The sequence below is a fragment of the Camelus dromedarius genome, chromosome 5 (assembly GCF_036321535.1).
Source record: "Camelus dromedarius isolate mCamDro1 chromosome 5, mCamDro1.pat, whole genome shotgun sequence".
Taxonomy (NCBI): Eukaryota; Metazoa; Chordata; class Mammalia; order Artiodactyla; family Camelidae; genus Camelus; species Camelus dromedarius.
This window is the reverse complement of record NC_087440.1, coordinates 19300245-19320085: the sequence shown is the minus strand read 5'-3', so window position 1 is coordinate 19320085 and position 19841 is coordinate 19300245. Positions and strand designations below refer to the sequence as shown.

General features: G+C 55.2%; 1 protein-coding gene across 1 annotated transcript; it reads right to left on the bottom strand.

Annotated features, from left to right (window-relative positions):
- Positions 1 to 400: 400 nt before the first annotated feature.
- Positions 401 to 19717, bottom strand: DUOX2 (dual oxidase 2). Its single transcript, XM_031453133.2, has 34 exons — positions 19671 to 19717; positions 19031 to 19107; positions 18654 to 18743; positions 18220 to 18384; positions 17443 to 17630; positions 17084 to 17285; positions 16795 to 16961; positions 16318 to 16378; positions 16111 to 16207; positions 15576 to 15666; positions 15197 to 15299; positions 14559 to 14722; positions 13851 to 14026; positions 13516 to 13634; positions 13021 to 13158; positions 12687 to 12800; positions 12280 to 12482; positions 11804 to 11989; positions 10640 to 10865; positions 10468 to 10561; positions 8591 to 8778; positions 8000 to 8069; positions 7497 to 7580; positions 6780 to 6958; positions 6400 to 6630; positions 6167 to 6266; positions 5421 to 5470; positions 5009 to 5136; positions 4648 to 4801; positions 3273 to 3505; positions 2868 to 3026; positions 2369 to 2524; positions 2085 to 2213; positions 401 to 1801 (listed from the first exon to the last, which is right to left on the bottom strand). Exons 2-34 carry the CDS (start codon positions 19098 to 19100, stop codon positions 1679 to 1681), a joined length of 4638 nt encoding a protein of 1545 aa, XP_031308993.2. The 5' UTR covers positions 19101 to 19107; positions 19671 to 19717; the 3' UTR covers positions 401 to 1678.
- Between the last annotated feature and the right edge of the window lie 124 nt (positions 19718 to 19841).

Genomic DNA, 19841 nt, shown 5'->3' with positions numbered 1-19841 from the left:
GTATTTTTCTGGTCCAGTATCACTATCTTCCTAATATCTGCACAGACATTTTAATACATGAGGAAACAGGGTCAGAGAAGTGAAGAGATTTTCTTCTGTAGCTACTTATAGGTAAAGTTGGCACTAGGATCCAGTTCTCTTGGCTCCTCATCTGGTGTCCTTCCAGTTCTGTCAGAGAGATTCCTTCAATACAGAGGGTTGGAAGCTATAGGCAGAAGAGGTAGGCTAAGACCAACAAAGAGAGGAGCCTGGGGCAGGAATGTGGAGCTGGCCTGAAACTCTCCCTGCCACAGGTCCTGTTGGCCAGAGGACTGTACGACCTAGCAATTTCACTCCTAGATACAAACCCAGGAGGAATGAGTGCGTTATGTTCACCAAAAGATAACTCCAAGAATGTTTATAGCAGCTTTATTCATAATTATCAAAAACTAGAAACAATCTCAATGTCTATCAGAAGGATAACTGATAAACAAACTGTGGTATATCTCTACAGTAGAATATGACTCAGTAATAAAAAAGGAAGAAACTACTGATACACACAACAACAGAGATGAATCACAGAGACACTGTGCTGAGTGAAAGAAGCCAGTTTCAAAGGAGTACATTCAGTAGGACCAGATGAATCCATAGTGATAGAAGTCACATCAGTGGTTGCTTCTAAGAGTTGGGGGAGGTTGACTGGAAGGGAAGTTTCTGGAGTGATGGAAATGTTCTCTGTCTTCACTTGGGCAGTAGTAACACATGTAGTATATGGTAACTTTAAGATTTGTACGTTTTATTGTATACAAACTATACCCCAATTTTTTTTTAAAGCCCAGCTTTTGAGGAAAGAACCAGTTGAAGAAGGAAAAGGAAGGGTCTTAAAGAGTATGGAGGTGATATCTCAGGTTGGCTCCTGTGGAAGGTGACCAAGTGTCCTGATTTGCTGGGGACTGGGGGTTTCCTAGGGTGAGACTTTCAATGCTAAGACTGGGAAAGTCTTGGGCCAACTGGGACAGCTGGTCATCCAACTCCTGTGGAGGTGGGGAACTGAGGGGGGAATCTGGATGACTGGCAAAGTGGCTGGTTCCAGAGCTGAGCAGCTGCTCTGGCAGGCTCAGAGAGGGGCCAAGAGGTCAGGATGATGTTGCTGGCCCACACCAGGAACATCAGGACATCCTGGTTTCTCCTCAGGGTTCCTGATGCTCTAAGAGCAGGAAGGGGCTGGGGGTAGGGCTGGAGGAAAGTTCTCAGAGACTAAGTAGAGGTAGTGAAGCTATCCAAGTTCTAAGCATCAGGGATTTTAAGCTGGGCTCTGAGGAACTTCTCACTCTGAGCCCTCTGTTCACATCAGGTGTCCCCATCCCAACCTCCCTCAAATGCCTAGCAAGAAAATACCAAAGCAGTACATTAATTTGTGGAAGGAAAATAGACATGGGGACCTATTGGAGGCAAATGCTGTTGTATCTTTTCACCTCCACAGTTGTCACAGGCAGGGACTGTCCCCTCCCCACTTTATCTGCCACAGCCCACTGTGGCTTGAGCTAGAAGGATCTTCTCTACCTTCTCAGAGCGTGGGACAGATGGAGCAATGAGGGAGAGGCCTTCCTAGCTCTCCAGCTGAGGCCTGAGATGAATTCTGACAGAAACTGCTGGTAGGGGTAGTCGAGGAAGAGATCAGGAACCAAGAAGGGTGGGCTCAGAAGTTCTCGTAGTGGTGCACGAAGTGGGCCTGGTCCCGCCTGTTGATGAGTTGACAAGCCTTCTCTACATTCTTGGTCATCCCTGGAGGGCCACAGCTGAACACTCCAATCTTCCGCACCTGCCAAGGGTTGAGGGGTGGGTAGTGGTTGCAGAGGAGAGGCCTACAGGCTTGAGATGCCCACTCCATGGGAGGGAGCTGCTTCTCAAGCCTGGCTGGAATGACTAGGGCATCAACCCCAGACCCTCAGGAGGAGGCTTGAGTTGGGGAGGTATGGGGCAGGGTTTGAAGCTGTCCTCCAACGTTTGACCCCATCCTGGTGTCCTCTGCTCAGGACACAGCTGCAGGCTTCTTTAGGGCAGGATGTCCTGGCAGGGGAAGGCTGGGTTGGGGTGGGACTGACCTTTGGGTGGACCTCCTGCAGGGAGTTGAAGAAGGGCTCGAAGGGGGGGCGGCCAAAGTGGGTGACGGAGCGCAGGCCCGTGAACAGACTCCGGTTCAGCACCTTCTGGAAGTGCCGTTCACAGATGTACTGGAGGAAGAAGTAGAGGAGGAAAGTCACAGACAGGCAGAGCCAGCGTCAGCTCCTAGTCCAGGTGGTGGTCCACCCCCTAGCCTGGCCATCCTGCCTTTCCCTGCCAACCCACATACCCACTGAGCTGCCTGGCCTGGCCAGCCCTGACGTACCAGCATGGTGGTCCTGAGGTCGAACTTCTCAGCCAGCTGGGTGATGTAGATGTGCACGGACACCAGGTCCTGGTGGTCATTCTCCTCCACCTCCCGGATGATGTCAGCCAGCCACTCAAACTGCCGCTGGGTCCGTGTCACCCAGATGAAGTAGATCTGGGGACACAGGGCTGGAGCTTGGACTTAGCTCTTCTCAAGGTTCCTCCAACCCAGATGCCTTCACCTGAGAGGCTGGGAAGCCCTAGACCATCCAAACCTCTGGCAGGACCCACCAACTTGAGCCAAGGCTTCTAGCCAACAGATCCCAGCAGAGGCCCTTCTGACTACACCTCCTACCCTCCCTCAAATGTTTAGCATCTGAACAACTGGATATGAATTGTCCCAGAAGACCCAGTGTCCAGGGGCCAGGAGCTTTTTCTCATGCTAGTCTGCTGTGATGTGGGAACACAACTGGGCCATCTGTCCCCATTCCTTTAAAGAATGAAAGAGAGACACTCACCTTTTTACAGAGCATTTGGCTGCCCAAGGATGACTTGAAGACCAAGTCCTTGAGGATGGAGGCAAAGGGGGTGACCCCAATGCCCCCTCCCACTAGCACTGACACCTCAAACTTGTGCCACTCTTGGTGGCCCTCTCCAAATGGTCCATCAAGGTACAGCTGTAGGGAGGGAAGTGGGTTTGAGTTAAGTTCAGCACCACCACAGTTCTGAAGCCAGAAATGGGAGGCAGGGAAATGCAGGTGGCTTTATGGAGTGATGGAGAAGGGGGCTTACAGCATCACCTGGAACAATCCATCTCTGGATAGAGGGAAGAAAGGGACACAGTGGGGAGTCTGGTGCTGCAGGACCAAGGCCTGCTAAGGGGATGTGGGAGCATGTGGCACATCTGGCCTGGGTCTCAGCACCTTTGGATATTTGGCACAGCTGTCACCCGTCTGGGGCGAGTAGATCTCCCTGAGGCGGGTGGTCCAGGGCCCTGCTGCCCGGATGTGCAGGCTAAGCGTGTCCTCGTGGGGCGCAGAAGTCATTGTGAAAGGGTGGTACTCGTTGGTCCCCAGAGCCAGGCAGGCGATCCGCACCCACTGTCCTGACTTGTACTCGAAGCCTTGGGGCCGCTGGAACTGCAGGTGTGTCACTCCTGAGGGTCATGGGCAGAGAGAGGCAGGGATCAGAGGGCTTGTTCCCGGTAGGTACCCTGTCCTCTCCTCCTCCCTGAGGCACAGGGAGTAGTCACATGATCTGAATGAGTAGGGCTTTTGGAACTGAGAGTTGGAGGATCCCCTTTCTCCTTCCTGGGTAACTCAAGAGTTGAGCTTCTCTGCTCCCCTGTTCCAGCCCCTCCTCTCCTCCTGAGACTTCCCGCGAAGTCCCAGGCCTGACACCACTGTCCTGGGTAGCAGCCTACTGGGACACGGAACCTTGGGCTCTCCAGGTACAACTTCACCATTTGAGGGTTACCTTTGTGATAGGCCATATCTGTACACCTCCTGCACTGTCACTTATCTAATGTTTTTCTTTAAATTGACTTACTTTTTCAATTCAATTTACCTTGACAAGAAACTTTAGATCACTAAGGTGGGTGGAAAACCAGTATCATGTGCTCTAAATTGAAGGCATCACATTTTATCAAATTTTAGCTGAAAACTCTTTGTTGCTTGACCACGACTGAGTCTCAGGTCTGTTTGTGTGGAAAAAGGAGATTTGCAAGTGCTGGAGGGTGCAAAAGGCTGCTAACACCATGCTGAGACTTTGCTTCTTAAGTAATTCTCACTGAAGTAAAGTTGAAGTGAGGGTGATTTTCTTACTATGTGAGTCCTGAAGGTTAGATGGCCCCATGACAGCTGAATCATCTTCTGCCAACCTCAGTAGTGATTCAAATCCCCACTCTGGCCAGCACTGACTCTCAACAACAGACTCTTGCAGTCTAGGCCATTTGTCTGTCTCTGAATGGGGTTATTCTGAGTGAAAGAATGGGAGACGGATGTATGGTTCCCAGCCCTACACCCAGGCCACACACGTGGGGGTCTTTTTTGTCCCTAAACTTTCAGCTGCCTCTTCTCATGGTTACTTCTTACTGTCTGCAAGTCCTCCTGTCCTCCTGTCCTCCTGGGGGGAAAGTACAGCCCCTTTGGGGATGGCAGGTCCATCAGGAAAGTTGCAGGGGTCTGAGAGAAGCTACTAGAAGCAGCAATGGGGGTAAAAGACCTGGGGAGCTATCTCCCCACCTCCCATGAGTTGACCTTCAGGGCTCCCCACCCAAGGTCAGGCTGAGCCTCATACCTGAAGGCAGCAGCTCTGCCTTCACCACGCTGATCTCCACCTTCTTCCGGCTCAGGCTCACCAACTTGTCCCCCGCATAGATTAGTGCCGGGACCAGGAAGTAGATGTGGAAACGGGGCAGCTGGATCAGAGCGAAGCTGCCGTGGATGATTAGCTGGAAACATGGCCAGTTAGTGTAGTTCAGGCCCAGCCAAACCCCCTTCCTGGGCTCTGGGCCTGGACTGGGTAGCTGGGGCTGCCGTAGCCTCCATACACTGTGGTCTCAGTCTGAGATCTTGGGTCCAATTCAGCCTGCTCCCTACCCCCATCGTGAGTGTTCATCTCTGCCCCATGGTCTGGCCCTGCCCAGAGAAGTCCTCACCAGCACGTAGAGCAGGATGTAGAGGTGGTGGGTCAACCAGAAGCCTCGGAAACTGCGGCGCCGGAAGTTGTGGGAGGCGAAGACATACATGATGGCCAGGACCAATAGCAGAAGCACTCCTGTCATACCTGGGTGCATCAGGGACAAGGTCAGAGAGTAGTCTCAGGACCTCAACCTGGGCTGAGAATACAACAGAGCATTTCCCCCATTCTTCCCTCCTTCCCTGACCTCCCTCGTTCCTCCCAGGCTCCCAGAACAGCTTGCCCAAAGAAGCTGGAGCTGGGCCTTGCTCTGGAGGCTGGGGAGGGACTCTATGACCACTATAGACAAGTGTGCAGTCATGAGAAGATGAGGACAAAAGCAGAAGTCCTCAGACAGAACCCCCAGACTCCACATACAGCCCATACCCTACCTGGGACTGTCTGGAAGAACCACCAGTAGAATTTCTGGGGAAGCTTGGACCTGTGGGGTAAAAGCACATAGAGCCTCAGGCTGGGGCAGGAGGGGCTTCACTACTGTCACAATGTGACTCTGTTTCTGCTGGCCCTGACTGCAGAAGTTGCTGGGCTTCTACCCAGATGGCCAGGGAACCTTCCAAAGAACATGGCACCCAGCCTCCTGCAGTTCCACCCTCTGATCTCACAGCAATTATTCCTCCTGTGTTACCCAGAACTCTCCTACTGTGTGGCTGACCTTTGCTTCCTTGAGTGCTTGGTTCATACTCTGTAAGCTCCATGAGGACAGGAAGCTTGTCCCATGCTCTATACCATGTTCTAACAATGCCAGGCATAGAGTAAATTCTCAATAAATATTTGTTGAATGACTGCACATATCTTGGCATCCCTACTCTCTGGCTCCTGGATGGACACATAAGATGTGCTTCATGAATGTTTGCCCAGTGAGTGGATGATAGGCAAGCTGTATGTCAGGTACACATGGGAAAGAGTCTCCAACTTCACCTCCAAACTCCTTCCCTGGCCAATCACCTCCAACTTCCTTTCTGAGGGGAGAGAATTCACCTCTCAGCTTCCCCAAGGCACTGGCTTCTCACCCTCACTCAGTGAGAGAGTGGAGGGTCTAGAGCCATCTACCTCTTTTCTATTGTACCCTTAGGCCTCCTGCCCCAGTGTTCCAAGGGGAACCCTCCCCAGAACTGACCCATCATTCACGAAGACACTGGGGAAGATGCAGGCCAGCAGGCTGAGTGGGCTGACAGAGAAGATGTAGACATTCACCACATGGCCAGCACTGTGCAGAACTAAAAGGGACAGACCCTATTAGAGTTGCCTCCCAGGGCTGACTCTATCTCCGACTCCAGTCTCCCCACTGCCTCCCCCACAGCTAGACCCAGGGGGCTGCAGCAGTGGTGAGCCTGCCCAGGAGCCACGCACTGGCCAGGACAACGGCAGCCATGGCGATCCAGCGATGGAAGTCCACGGCTGCGTCGAAGGGCACGTAGCGGTTGAGGAAGGTCTCTCGCAGGAAGGTGATGAGGTTGCGGCACATGGTGAGCAGGATGTAGGAGAACATGAAGGAGACACTGGCTGCCGTGCCCCGCGACAGTATGATGCCCACAAAGGTGGTCTCTGCGATGCCCGAGGGTGGCGAGACAAAGGCATAGTCTGTGGGGAGAGGAGGTAGATCAGCACGGCCCAGAAGCCTGGGCCTAAGTCAGAGCACCTGGGCTCCCCCATCCAGACGCGGAGGTGTGGGAAGAGCAACCGGAAGGCTCTCACATCTCCCTTCCCACTGCCCTCAACCTGGAACTCACAGTAAGCACGCTCTGCAAACAGTCCGGCACAGATGGCTGAGAAGACTGCGATGCACACTATGTGCCGCCGGTAGTTCTCCACGAAGCGCTTGTACTGCTGCAGCTTCTGGGCCACGAAGCCCCGCTGCATCTTCTCCTGCAGCGCCTCTGTGTACAGCCGGGGAGCGGACACCACTGCCCTGCAGCAAAGGAACGCAGTCGGCCTGAGGTCGGGGTGCCCCGGCCTCTCTTAAATGCCACCCTGTGAAGGAGACCTGGTGATCTGGCAGAGGTCAGGGTGGGCCACAACAGGTGAAAGGAAAAGCATTTTGAGGGTTGACTCCCACTTTGCTAAACCTTTACCTCTCATCTTTATTTGCCCTATCCACTCACACTTCTGTCTCCCCACTACTTCACCTCCTCTCCCTCCTGCCTGTTCTGTCCTTCCCTCTTCTTCCCTGCACAGGTCTCACTGCTCTGCCCTAAGCAGGCAGGAGCCAGGAGACCCCTCATTGCCATCTTGGTGTTGTATCTGGGTGCTAGGTGCCTTGCCTGAAGATTAGGGGGCAGAGTTTGGAAGAGGTTTAAGAGTCATTCAGCCCTATAGCCTGCCACTCAGGTCAGGGGCACATGGAATGAGACTCAGGACGGTCCCTTGTGTGCGGAGGTGTGGGCAGGCCAGAGACCCTGAGACTTCTCCCCATGTCTCCTTGGGCCAGAGGTCAGGGAAACACTTACTTTTTGCCAAATCTCTTCTTCAGCCCAGGGCCTCCCAGCTCTGGGGCTTCTGAAGCAGGGAGCTGTACTCCCTGAGGGCAGGAGCTGAGGAAAGGAAAATGGGGCTCTTTCTCCTCCTGTCTTTGCAGCCAGGTGAACTGCCAGGTCAAAGCTTGGGTTGGGGGGGGAGATCCTGGGACCCATTTCTGCCCTCAGAACCGGCCCATAAAAAACTGGTAAAAGAGAAGCCAGATGGGAGGCAAGGCAGAAGGAATGAATATGATCTGGTCATCTGTTCTGTAGAACGATTCTGTCCTGGAGGAGCAGGGAGAGAGCCAGGCTGCTGAGTAGCAAGGGGTATGTGTGTGAGGCAGCTGGAATTCAGGCTGGGAACGACCATGTGCCAAGAGTTGCTTTCAGAAGGCAAATGTCTGACTCAGGGGCTGATTCTGACAGCCCTACTTCCTTCATTTCTCTGCAGGGGACTCAGCCAAGGTGCCTCCTAGTGCCCGATTACTGCTCACCGTTCCCTGGGAGTCCGAGTGATGAATGAGACTCGACAACTGATGTTTGGTTTAAAGATGTCTCCAACACCTGGGGAGACAAACAGGAAGCTGAACAGGCTTCCCCGGGAGCACGGTGAGGGGAGGAGACTGTCCCTGAAAGGCTGCCACAGCACTTGCCAGGGACTTGGTCATGTCCTCATCTCTTCCTCCAGCCTTCCTGCCCATACCAAGCACCCACTGTACACAGGACAGCCACTGCTAGACGACGTGGTGACTTTATGCAATTAGAAAAGGGGACCCCCTCCAGCCAGATGCAACTCTGCAGATCCTCTGTGTAAAGAAAATAGGGCCTCTTCCTCTGGCCAGACACACCCCAAACCAATATGCATCGCTGATGGGCAGCATATAGGCAGGATTCAGCCCACCCTTGATCCCTCAGGGGCATCTTTGTGCATAGACTGTGCAACTGTCTGTGACGCTCTTGATTACACATGCCTGACTCTGTACTGAGCACCAAAAACTAAGAGAGAAATAAGACCTGGGTGCTATGCACCAGGAACTCTCATTTTGAAGGCACGCCTTTCCCTGACTCCTTCCAAACACACACACCTCCACCTCCACCTTTAACACAGAGCTGTGTGCGGCGGAGCTCGCTGTCGTGGTCCCGCAGCATGAAGTGGAAGTCCTCCCACGTCAGCTCCTGCTTGTCCTGGAAGCCTGACTCCCGGAACATGGACTCCACCACCTCGGCCAGCTGGGCCTTGGACAGGCAGTTGTTGGAGATCTCGATGAAGGACCTGGGGGAGGACCAGAGAGAAGGCAGCCTGTCACCCAGCCAGGTCAGGTTCAGGCAGGTGTAGGGTGGGGCAGACCCCAGATTATCTAATGTGCTTACCAGTGACCCGGGAAATGGTACTGAGAAGGTGTTCATTCAGCCTGCAGCTGACACTAAGCTGGGTGGGGTGACCACAGCTCAAGAGGCAGAACAAAATTGAAAGTGATTTTGCCCAATTAGAGAAAGCAGCCCTCAAAGAGAGGGCATCTACAACTGGGATGAATGTCCACGTAGTGCAGGGACGTGTCCGGGTGTGCCACGGCCCTCTAGCGAGGCAGGCTGTCTGCCCACTCTCTTGCGGTGATATCTCCCACACCAGCTCTGGGTTCCCCTTTCACAGTCCGGTGGGGGCACAGACAGCTGAGGGTGAGGGGAGATGTAGCTGCAATGGTTACTGTTTCCTTGTGCCAACACCCCAGGGCACAGGCAGGAGTGCCTCCACACCCAACGTTGACAGCACCCATGGTGGCAGTTACAGTGGCCACACTCTTAGACTGTGCTTTAGGACAAAAGCAAACAAATGTGCAACTTCGTGTGAGTCCAGCAGGAAAAGACCTTTGCACACATGACACAGCAAGCACTGTCGTCACATTAAAAAAAAAACACATCATCCCACTTGCTCAGGATGAGACTGAGCAACAGCCTCACTGAGTACAGGACAAGGAGATGGGAGCTCAGCCCCTGGGGGCAGGGGCCCTCTCCTAGATTCCCTACAGACCCGCCTGCAGCAGCACACCCAGCAAGGGTCAACTGCAATCCACTTCACCCTTGCCCTTTTAGAAGCCCACTTCCGGTTGTGGTATCTGGACTGTAAGAGGATGTGGCAGTTAAGGGGAATCCTGAAAGCAATGAGAAGACTTAAGGGGGTAGAAAAGTTCAAAGGATCTGGGCTGTCTTATGCATTTTATTTATTCGTTTGCTCATTTGTTTCATCTGATCCTGTTAACTATGTCTTGAATGCCTGCTATGTGATAATCACAGTGTGGATTCAGTAGGGAACAAAGAGAGATTGGAACCCTGTCTTTATAGAGCTGCAGGCCTCTGTGTTACTGGGGCACTGCCTTCAGGAATAAGAAGTCTATGAGCTCAAAACTGGTCTTTATCAGCACACCACAACCAGAAATGGCTTAAGAAGCAGGAAGAGAGAAGGGTTGAAATACAGAAGAACCTTCAGGTTTCTCCTCCTGCCTGTCGTGGTGATTAATGTTGGCAGAGTGACCAAAGGCATCCATCCTCCAGGCATCATTCGTCTCACTGTGTAAAGCACAGCATTAGGTGTGCTGTAGAAGAAGAGTTAGCAAAGGCATCCCAAAGCTGTTAGTGGGCTTTGTTATTGGTCATCACCAAGTTGGCTGTTTTTTGTAACTAGGGAGAAGCTTCTGGCTGGTGTTGACAGTGCAGACATAGACCCTCCTGGAGGCAGGCGCCTGGCCAGATAAACTTTTTTTTTTTTTTTTTTGTGGCCAGAGAAACTTTTGAAGCTAGATGCTCTGCGTGCCTAGGATGCAATATCTAGGCCAGCTCTCAGTGCAGATGGCCACATAACCTCCTCACCTCCCTTCCTCTGACCTGACCTGTTTTCCTATTTAAAGTATCACAAAGTCTTAGGGAGGGGCCCATGCCATACTGCACCCCACATCGCACTCCATACCGCATCATGGTGAAGAACTCATCCTTGGAAAGGAAGCCATTCCCATCAAGGTCGTACATGGTGAACATCAAGCGGGACTTGTCCTCTGGGGAGCCTGGGAAGAGAGAGGAGGATGCTGGTCACTTCTCTGCTGAAAGACGTCTGGCTCCTGGGATGGTCCGCCACCCCCTACCTTTCATGAAGACCACCAGGACGTCCAGGAACTCCCGGAAGGACAGGTAGCCATTGCCATCCTTGTCGGCCAGAGAGAACATGGACTCCACAAACATGTCCCGGGGCTTGAGGCCCAGGGACTCGGCAAACTCGGCCCGGCTCAGCTCACAAGTCAGGGCCTCCCGCACCTTCTGTGATGAGTCCAGGGGCAGGGCCCCTGCATCCGCCTGGTCAATGTCCAGCACCTGCACTCGGGCAGCAGCAAAGAGAGGGAGAGAAGGAAGTGAGGCCTGGGTTGGAAGCAGTTCAGTGACCCCTCACATCTCCCCAAAGTCCAAATCAGAAAGAATGAGGCCTGGTGGCTGCTCCTGGTCCTTCTGACTTGGGTCTCTGCTCTCCTGCAGAGGGGGTGACTCAAATCTATAGCAGCTGGCCCATTTTCTCCCTGGACCCAAGAACCAGGATCTTTAGACAACGGGAATGGTGCCCCGTCTGTTGCAGGGGATGGGGTAGGAGTGGAGAGGGGCATAGTTTGGGAATGCAAAATGAGAAAGCCTATACTGGGGACAGAAGATGCAGTAGACACAAGTGGACAGGCAGGAAGGGGCTACAGATGCATTGTCTTGTCAATTCAGACAGGGCTGCCATGGGCCTGATTTTAAAAGTCATACACATATAACTACCATTTGTTAAATGCCTACAATGTACCAAGCACTTGGGCCAAACACTATACGTAGAACAGCGTTTTTCAAACTTCAGAGTGAATCAGAATCCCCTGGGTTGGGGGGCTTGTGGGCCCCAACCCCAGAGTTCCTGATTTACTAGGTCTGGGGCAAGAGCCTGAGGATTTGAATTTCTAACAAACTCCCAGGTGAGACTGCTGCTGCTGGTCCAGGGGCCACACTTTGAGGACCACTGATGTAGACTCTCTCTGCATCCTCACAACCCAAGGGATGGATACTACTTTAGTCACTGTTTTATACATGAGGAAACTGAAATACAGAGGAGAGATGATGTGTAAGGTGATGCACTAGGAAGTGGCAAAGCCTGGATTCAACCAGGGCTGTCTGTCTCCAGCCCACAGAGCAGAATTTAGTTCACCCCACTCGTAGGGTCCTGTCCAGCCCAGGTCCCCTCCAACCCCTGAGCTGGGTCACATCTCCAAAGGGCACAGTCATGGCACCTGGGCAAATAGGTGTCTGAAGAAGACCTCCAAGATGCAGGCCCGCTGCTGCTTGGTCACAGCCTTTTTGAACAGCTCATTCTCACCCATCTCAGCCACGTTGAGGCCCAAAGTCCAGTTCACACAGAAGTCCTGCAGATGCTGCACGAAGGTGCCTCGCTCCTCCTCCGAGTTAAAAAGCAGCACCTGGAGGGAGGAAGGCCGCGCCAAGGCTTGAGCTTCTAGTTCAGCCTCCCCTCAAAGGGCCTTGCATTGGGGGAAGGAGAGGAAAGCTGACCCCCAATCCAACCACACTCCGGCCAGGTGAGTGTCCTGAGGGGTCAGAGGGAGAGTTGCCTGGGGTCTGGGGACCTCTGAGAGAAATGCCTCTCCTTAGGTGAGCTCTGTAGTTGAGGAGGGGGTGACCTGAGAGGACTCGTGGTGAGACGGGAGGTGTGTGAGGGCAGCCCAGGTCTGGGAGGCCGTCTGGGCCGTACCAGGTCATACTCCTTCGGGATCTTGAGCAGCAGGGTGCGGCTTCCATGGTTGCAGGACAGGATGAGGTTGACCTGCTGTAGGGGCTGCAGCTGGATGGTGCGGAGCACAGAGAGACGCCTGTCCAGGACCTGCAGGCACCTGTCTGGGAGGAGCTGGATGGTGATGGGATAGCTCCTCTCCCTGGGGCCCGGCCACTCCATCGCTGGGGAAGGGACAATGGAACAGAGTGGTTCAGCAGAGGTCGCCAGGCTCCTGCCCTCAGGCAAGTTCCACTATACTGGTCTGAGCAGGTACCCCAATGCCTGGCTTTCTCCCCGCATCTGTAACCTAGTTCTCCCAGCGCCACCCCCCACCAATCTGTCCCCTTCCTCCTTCCCTCCCTCCCCCCTTCTCAGCCCCATCTCACCTGACAATCCATCTTCAGCTGCTTCCTTCTTCATACTCTCTTTGCCTTTCCTTTGTAGCTTCTTGCGCTCTTGGCCCCGGAAATAGGCCACCACCCCAGAGATAAGCAGGCTCACTGAAAGGGTCAGAAGCAGCCAGTGGGGAGGGGAGCCTCTCACCTACAGCTTCACTGAGGCTTTGGCTGCTGCTTCTCCCTTCCCAGGGCCCTCTGAGCCTGGCTTCAAATGGACAGGGGAGCTAATTCTACGGACTAGCAGATAATGAGGGACAGGGACAGTCTGTGGTCAGGAGGGGAGCCAGGAGAAGAGAGATGGGCAAGGATGTGAAGAGCTTACCTAGCGGAAGACAGCAGAGAGCCACGATGGTGATGCCAAAACCAGGACCACTGCCCTCGAAGTAATGGATCATGGTCAGGGGCATACAGGAGGGCAAGTCTGTGGTTGTGAGCTGCTGGGGCTGAGGGCAGGGCGCGCCTATGGGAGAGGCACAGAAGACCTCAAAGCATGAGAATCCCACTCCCTGGCCAGGCATCCCCCTCGCCGCTCCCTCCTGTAGAGGACCAGGCACCCCTCTCCTTCCCCAGCCCACCTCCCTGGAACTTGTTCCCTTCAAAAAGTCCTCTTCCACATTCCATCTCTCAACACCCACCCCAGCTTGATCACAAGTGCAGCCTGCAAACCAGTCCAGCCTCTGTTGGGGGAGGTGGCCTAATGCAGGCCTCCTTGACCAACACAGAAGTGCTTGGCTCCCTGCACAGCACCAAATGATCCCCCATCCAACCTCTGTCCCTTCTGTGGCTGCCATTGCTTGTATTCCCCCAAATCACCCACCTTCATGCCAGATAAAGACATTGGGCTGCAGGACACTGGAGCTCACATTGGTGACAGCCACCAGCACGTCCCGAAGAGTGGTGTTTCTGATTTTTCCAATTTCATCCATGGAGAAAAGCCTAAGTTGGAGAAAGCCAGGAACTGTTCGGATGGGAAGGGGATACAGGTCTCCAGCAACTTCAGGCCCAGAGACCCAGATGAGAAAAGACACCCAGAGAGTGGGGGAGGGGTGGTGGGCCAGCTGGAATCAAGGGCCCCTGGGGGCTGTTTACAGGCAGAGATTCTGGGGCCCAGGCCAAGGCAGAGTCTGAGGTCAGAATCCAGGCAGGCCTCACCCATTCCTGGTGTTCTCAAACCAGTAGCGGTCGCCATCCCGCAGTCGCACAAACTGATCAAGGACGATGGCCTTGAAGAGAGGTCCAGGGTCCCCATGGCTCTCCAGGAGCCCCCCAGGGAGTAGCTCCAGCCGGGACAGGTCCTGGCTGTACAGGGCAGCTGTGGCCTCCAGCACCTGGGGCACCACAGGAGGTGAAGAGTGTGTAAGTATGTGTGTGTTTGTGTTGGGAAGGCAGCCACTGCTGCCCCGTCCCTCAAACATAGGATCCCATCAGCTGCCTGGCTTGCTGATCAGGTCTGAGGGAGTCTCCTCTTCCTAGGCAGCCCCCCTCAGGTGGTGACAAATCTGGTGGCAGGACCATATCCTGTGACCATCACTACCCACATTGCCTGTCCCCAGTGATTAGCAGCTTCAGGGGCACCCAGCTTGTGGAGAGAGATCCTGAAGAAACAGGACAGTGGCACCCAACCCAGGGGCCACTCTGCAGGAATGGTACAATGTAGCGCTAAGGATACTGTGGAATCTGATGGCTGAATTTAAATCCTGCCTTCAAGACTGACTTACCAGCTACATCATTGCTGAAATGGAGATAATGACACCCTATAATATTCTTGACGTAGATTAAATGAGTTACATATGTAAAGGACTTGGAAAGTATCACCACAAGAAAGCTTTAGCTGTTATAATTATCATCACTATTCCTGACCTGAGGGTCCACATTGGGGTTGAGGTCACTCCAATTCTGTGGGGTCTTCAACCCCAAGGCTTCTAGGGCTTGGGTATAGCTGGGAAGCCCCATATCTCGGCCACGTTGGATGCTGCTGGCCACGTAGTCAGTGCGGGAGAACTTGGCAGGGCCAGGCCAGTAATCTAAGGAGAGAGGACAAGGCTACAGGCTCAGTCACCCTAACCCTTCTTTGCCCAGCAACCTTGAATTGGGCTGTTGGCACTGCCCATACCCAGTACTCCTCAGCATGTGACCTGCCTTGGGGTGGGGTCAGTGTCACCATGTGTGACCAGGGGCAATTTTTCTGGAAAGACTCTTCCCCTAAGACTCTGGACTGTTCTGGTCACCAAGCAGTAAATTCCTTGTCTCACCTCCTCAAGAAGGGGCTGGGTAAAAGAGACCTAAGCACCAGAGAATTGTGGTGCCACCCCTCCCCCAACATACTTAGACATGGGTAATTTAGAATAAAGCTTGTTTTCTTCTAATGGCTGTTTGCTGTGTGTTAGTATCTGTGTTCCTGCATTGTAGGTACTCTACATCTGTCTGTTGACTAACCCAGAATGGTCCCCGGGCTCCTGGACCTCTGAGCCTTCATTCCCTCTGCCTCCAGAGCTCACCCCTCAGATCTTCAACCACTATATGGTCCTCCAGCTCCGAAATCTGGGAGGCCATTCCCAGCAGCAGCTGAGTCACTGCCTGGGCATCGTTCAGATTGGGGTTCTGGAAATAAACAACATATTCAAGGTAGGTTCTCAGGCCCCTCCCCCAAATCCAGTGCCTCTCACCCAGGACCACTGTAGTACCTCAGGACAAAGGGCCCCTGGCCAGTCCTAGACTCTCTTGAGTTTTTGTCCCCAGATAATTTTCTGATCACTCTACCCTTCATCTCCCACCACCCTGGAGCAGCAACAATCCAAAACTGGAATTGTTGCTTTTCCCAGCCTGTGTGACAAGACTGAATTTGACCACCTTCCCTGCCCCTGAGCCCAGGCTGACCTCTCGAATCCAGTAGCTATTGCAGACTCTGAGAGCTTGGGAGCTGCCAAAACCCTCGTTCTTGACCATCTGGAAATGACAGCTGGCGTTTCTGAAGAGGGGAATCAAGGATGCAGTAAGAGAATTCAAGGAAGAAGCTGAGATGGGGTTGAGTTGAGTGAGGGACTTAGAGGAGATTTGGCCAATACAGAGGAGTGGCCCCTGAATGTCCCTGAACATGGCAGGGATTTGCCAATGTGTGAGGACTGAAGGTAGAGGTTGCTCTTTGTCCACACAGGGGAGGAAGGAGAGGAGGGAGGAGAGTGACCCAGCTGCTGGACAAATCCTGCTCTACTCAACTGAAGTTCAGACATTAAGAGGAACTGGAGGGATTTCCCTTTTAAGACCGAACCTCCTACCCCAGGGTTCTGTTTCAGGGCACCAAATTCTGCTTCTCTCCCCCCATGAAACTGTGGGAGTGTATAAAAGGCCCCAGGCTCCCAAGGCTGCTGATTCTTCACCTCAGCCTGTGCGCTGCAGCCAGACCCTCCCTCACCTCATGTAGACACCAGGGGGCACCATGGTGGAAAAGAACTGCTCAGAGGCTGCCAGGAACTCTGGGGAGATGCTGGGGTCCAGGAAAGGGCGGTATCCTGGGAGGAGAGAAGACAGGATTACTAAAATTTAGCCCTTAAGCCAGGCCCCCACAACACCTCCAGAAAAGCTCCTGCAAGATCTCCATTCTGCCTCCCCATCCCCTCACCTGTGTATGCTGGGGGTGTTTGCTGCAGGAAGCTGGGCAGCCACTCATACATGGCGATGTTCTGAAAGTCAAGACAGGGGAAAGGGGAGGCCAGCGCTGGAGCTGCTGGCCTGGAGGGACCTGAGACCAAGAAAGGCTTAGGTGGGAGGACAGGACAGGTGGCAGGGGCAGTCCGGGGAGAGGCAACTCAAACAGGAGAGGTGCGAAGGTTCCTGTCCCCAACAAGGAACCAGGGGATGGAGAGAGCAGGCAGCTAAATAATCATCACTAGAAAAATCTCCTGCATAAGTAGCGCTTTTCCTCCTCCTCATTTTCAGGGGCTTTCTTAGACGGTAGCTGTCTGGGGAGGGCTCTTTCTGAGTGGGGGTTGTCCAGGGATGGAGGGCTCTGCCGGGGGAGCGGAGTCTGCCGGGGGAGCGGAGTCGGGGACAGGGACGTGGTGGTGGGGTGCGGGTGGGGGAGGGACGAGCAACTGACCTGGTAGGTGGCGATGACCCTCTTGCGCGCGTGCTGGAACAGCTCCTCGTCCCCCCACAGCGGGTGCTGGCGGGCCAGCTCCTGCGCCCACACGTTGTGGTAGCGGAACCACAGCAGGCCCAGCGCCTGCAGGAAGGGCTCGCGGTTCCCTCGCTCCGCCCCGAAGGCTGCACGCGCCGCGGGGACGCAGAGGAGGAGATGAGCGCACGTGTGACCCGGGGGGGCGCAACCTCGCCCACCCCCGGCCCGCGGCCCCGCGGCCCCCCACCCCCGGCCCCCGCGGCCTCACCGTACAGCCCCCGGGGCCCGCGCTGTCCCGTGGCGGGGTCGGGCGGCGTCCACATGAGCAGCGGGTCCTGCGCGTCCCGAGGGAAGGCGGGGTCGGGCCCCGACGCCAGCCGCCCCCCGGAGAAGCTCCGCAGCTCGTCGCTCCAGGAGTGCGAGGAGCCATAGATGGCGCTGCCGTCCAGCCAGCCCGTCACCTCGTTGGTCTGCGGGGACAGCGGGAGGCTGAGCCGGGGGTCGTGACGCCGAGGCGGCTCAGGGAGGGCGAGGGCCGGCCGGGTGTCCGCGGGCGGGGGCGGGGGTGGGAGCCTGTCCCCAGCTGCCTCGGGCCCAGCCCCCCGCCCCGCAGCCCGCCCCGCTCACCAGGTCCCGGGGGTTGCTGGGGCTCTGTCCGGTCTCGGGGTCCCAGCGGCTCCTCTGGAAGGGCAGCACGACGTCCCCGCGCTGGTCTGGGTCGAACACGGGATCTCCGGGCGGGATGTGGATGTTGAGGAACTCGGCTGGGCAGCCAGGCTTTTCCACGCTCACCAGGTCCGAGAGCACGTGGTAGCCTGCGGGCGTGGGGTGCAAACTGGTGAGAATCGCTACACCCCACGGCCGGGACTGACGCCAATTCCTTAAGAGCCTAAAGGCAGATGTTCCAGTGCAAGCTCTGCCACCAGCTCTAAAGCTCTTTCCTAATTTGCAAAGCGGTGTTATAATACCCTCCTTACCCACCTCATAACGTCGTTGGGAGAATCAGAATTATGCAATTAATGTAAAGGCTCCCCCAATTCAGTCCCCATCTCCTAACAGATCCTGCCTCTCCCTTCCTCTTCGCGAAGAGGTTATAATCGTATCTGGAGGAAATCAGTGACTGGGAACTCAGGCCCCTCAGAGCTATAATGGGAGTTTGTGGAACTCCTGGGTTTGGAGTAAAGGGTAGGAGAAAGATTAGGAGAGCAAATATCCCTGAATCAACACCCTCAAATTCCTCCAAGATGAAGAAAGGCTTGAAGTGCTGCTTGGTGGAGGCAGGAATTGGCTTGGAGTCTTGGATCGGTCTCATGTGGTCTTGCAGAGAGACCTCAGGGGCCCCCTCTCTCCAGGCGCTGAGCTAAACGCCAGGTCAGCACCAGTGTTCTCCCACTTTGCCCTCACCAAAGAAGACCCCCAGCACTGTGCGATTGCGGCGGGATGGCTGCCCGGCTGTGCCTCGCATGGCGGCGTCGCTGAGTCGGCGCGGGTTGGGCAGCAGCGGCTCCCCCAGAGCCTGATACACGCCGTCTGCGTAATTCGCTGGTACAAGGCGCTGCAGTCGGGAGCCTGCGCGAAGTAGGGAGCCAGGCTCTGTTAGAGTCCGCCGTCCTCAGCAAGCCCACAAACCTCGCCCTACGCCCCCTTCAAACTCCCCACTCCCACTGACGAGACTCCTCCCCAGGTTCTCCTGGCCCCAGGAGTGCATAGAATTTCGCTGCGCAGGCAGCCGGGCGGCTGGTGGCGCGCTCTCCCGGCTTATTCCTGGTCTCCCGCGCCCCTGCCCTCCACTAGCCATGCCCTACCCCGGCCCGCGCACCCCAGACCACAGGACGCACCCGCAGCGCCACGCTCGTGGTGCCTCAGGTTGTTGAACCAGCCGTCATAGCGCTGAACTTCCCAGGTCAGTGAGAGTGCGTCCTGGCCGCCTGTGGGTCAGAGTGGTCCCCTCAACGCAAGTCTACCTGCGACCAGTCGGGGACCCGAGTGCTTCGGCCCGTGCTTGTCCAGCCCGCTGAGCGTCCCCAACCCGATCCAAAGTGGCGATACCCGCGCGGCATCTAGGCTGCCCTGGGAAGTTTCCCATCTGGCTGAGCAGCGCAGCAATCCGACTGGATCTTCCAAGCTCAGGGAGCCGCTTGCCTGCACCTCTCCCTTCCCCAACTCCCAGGGGGAGCTGGGTGACATCCCGAAGCAAGGGGAGCCCGGGACTTACCCACTGGATCCAGGAGTGCAGTCAGCAGAGCTCCCAGAAGCACCGGTGCCTCTGGCCTTGAGCGGAGCATGATGACCCTGGGGCGGGGGGGGGGGGGTGGATTAGAGGTGGTAGGTGAGGGACAGGGAGTTGGCGTCCCCCCATGCCTACAGTTGGCACTTCTGGAGCTTTTAGAAGCATCACCAAGTCCACTCTTTAGGGCACTTAGCAGCCCTGCAGGCACTAACGCTGGTCGTCACTCTCCAACCCTGCGAAGAACTAAACCCCGACCACACACAGGAACCCAGGAGGCAAAAATCCTCTGGGACTTGTCAGTCCCGGTCAGGACTTTAACATCCCAGATCCTGCACAAAGCCTCGAACCCCAACCCTTCAGAAACTGCCTCTCCTAGAGGAGACAGGAAAAGGAAAGTAACTAGTGAGCTGGGAGCCCAGGACCTGCAGTCCCTCATACCCTACAGTGAATGCCTGTGCATGAATACCGGGGATGAGAAGATCAGACCCCAAGCTCCAGTCCAGCCTCTGGTTTAGTGCCCCATCGGGGTCAGAAGTATTTCCTCTTGGGACCTTTGCTTCTCTGCTCTGCTCCCTGCCTCTCCTTTAGCTCGGCAGGTTCTCAGCCTCCCCAGCTGCACTCTTACCCCTTTCTCTGGCTCCTCTGAGTCCAGCTGTGCAGATGTCCACTCAGGCCAAGCCAAAGCTGGCTGTGAGCATCTGGACCCGGCCTCACCTCTTGCTGTGAAGGCGGGGCTCTTCTTATTTGCATAGAGACCTCCGCCCCTCATTTGCATGATCCTTCCTGCTCCAACCCG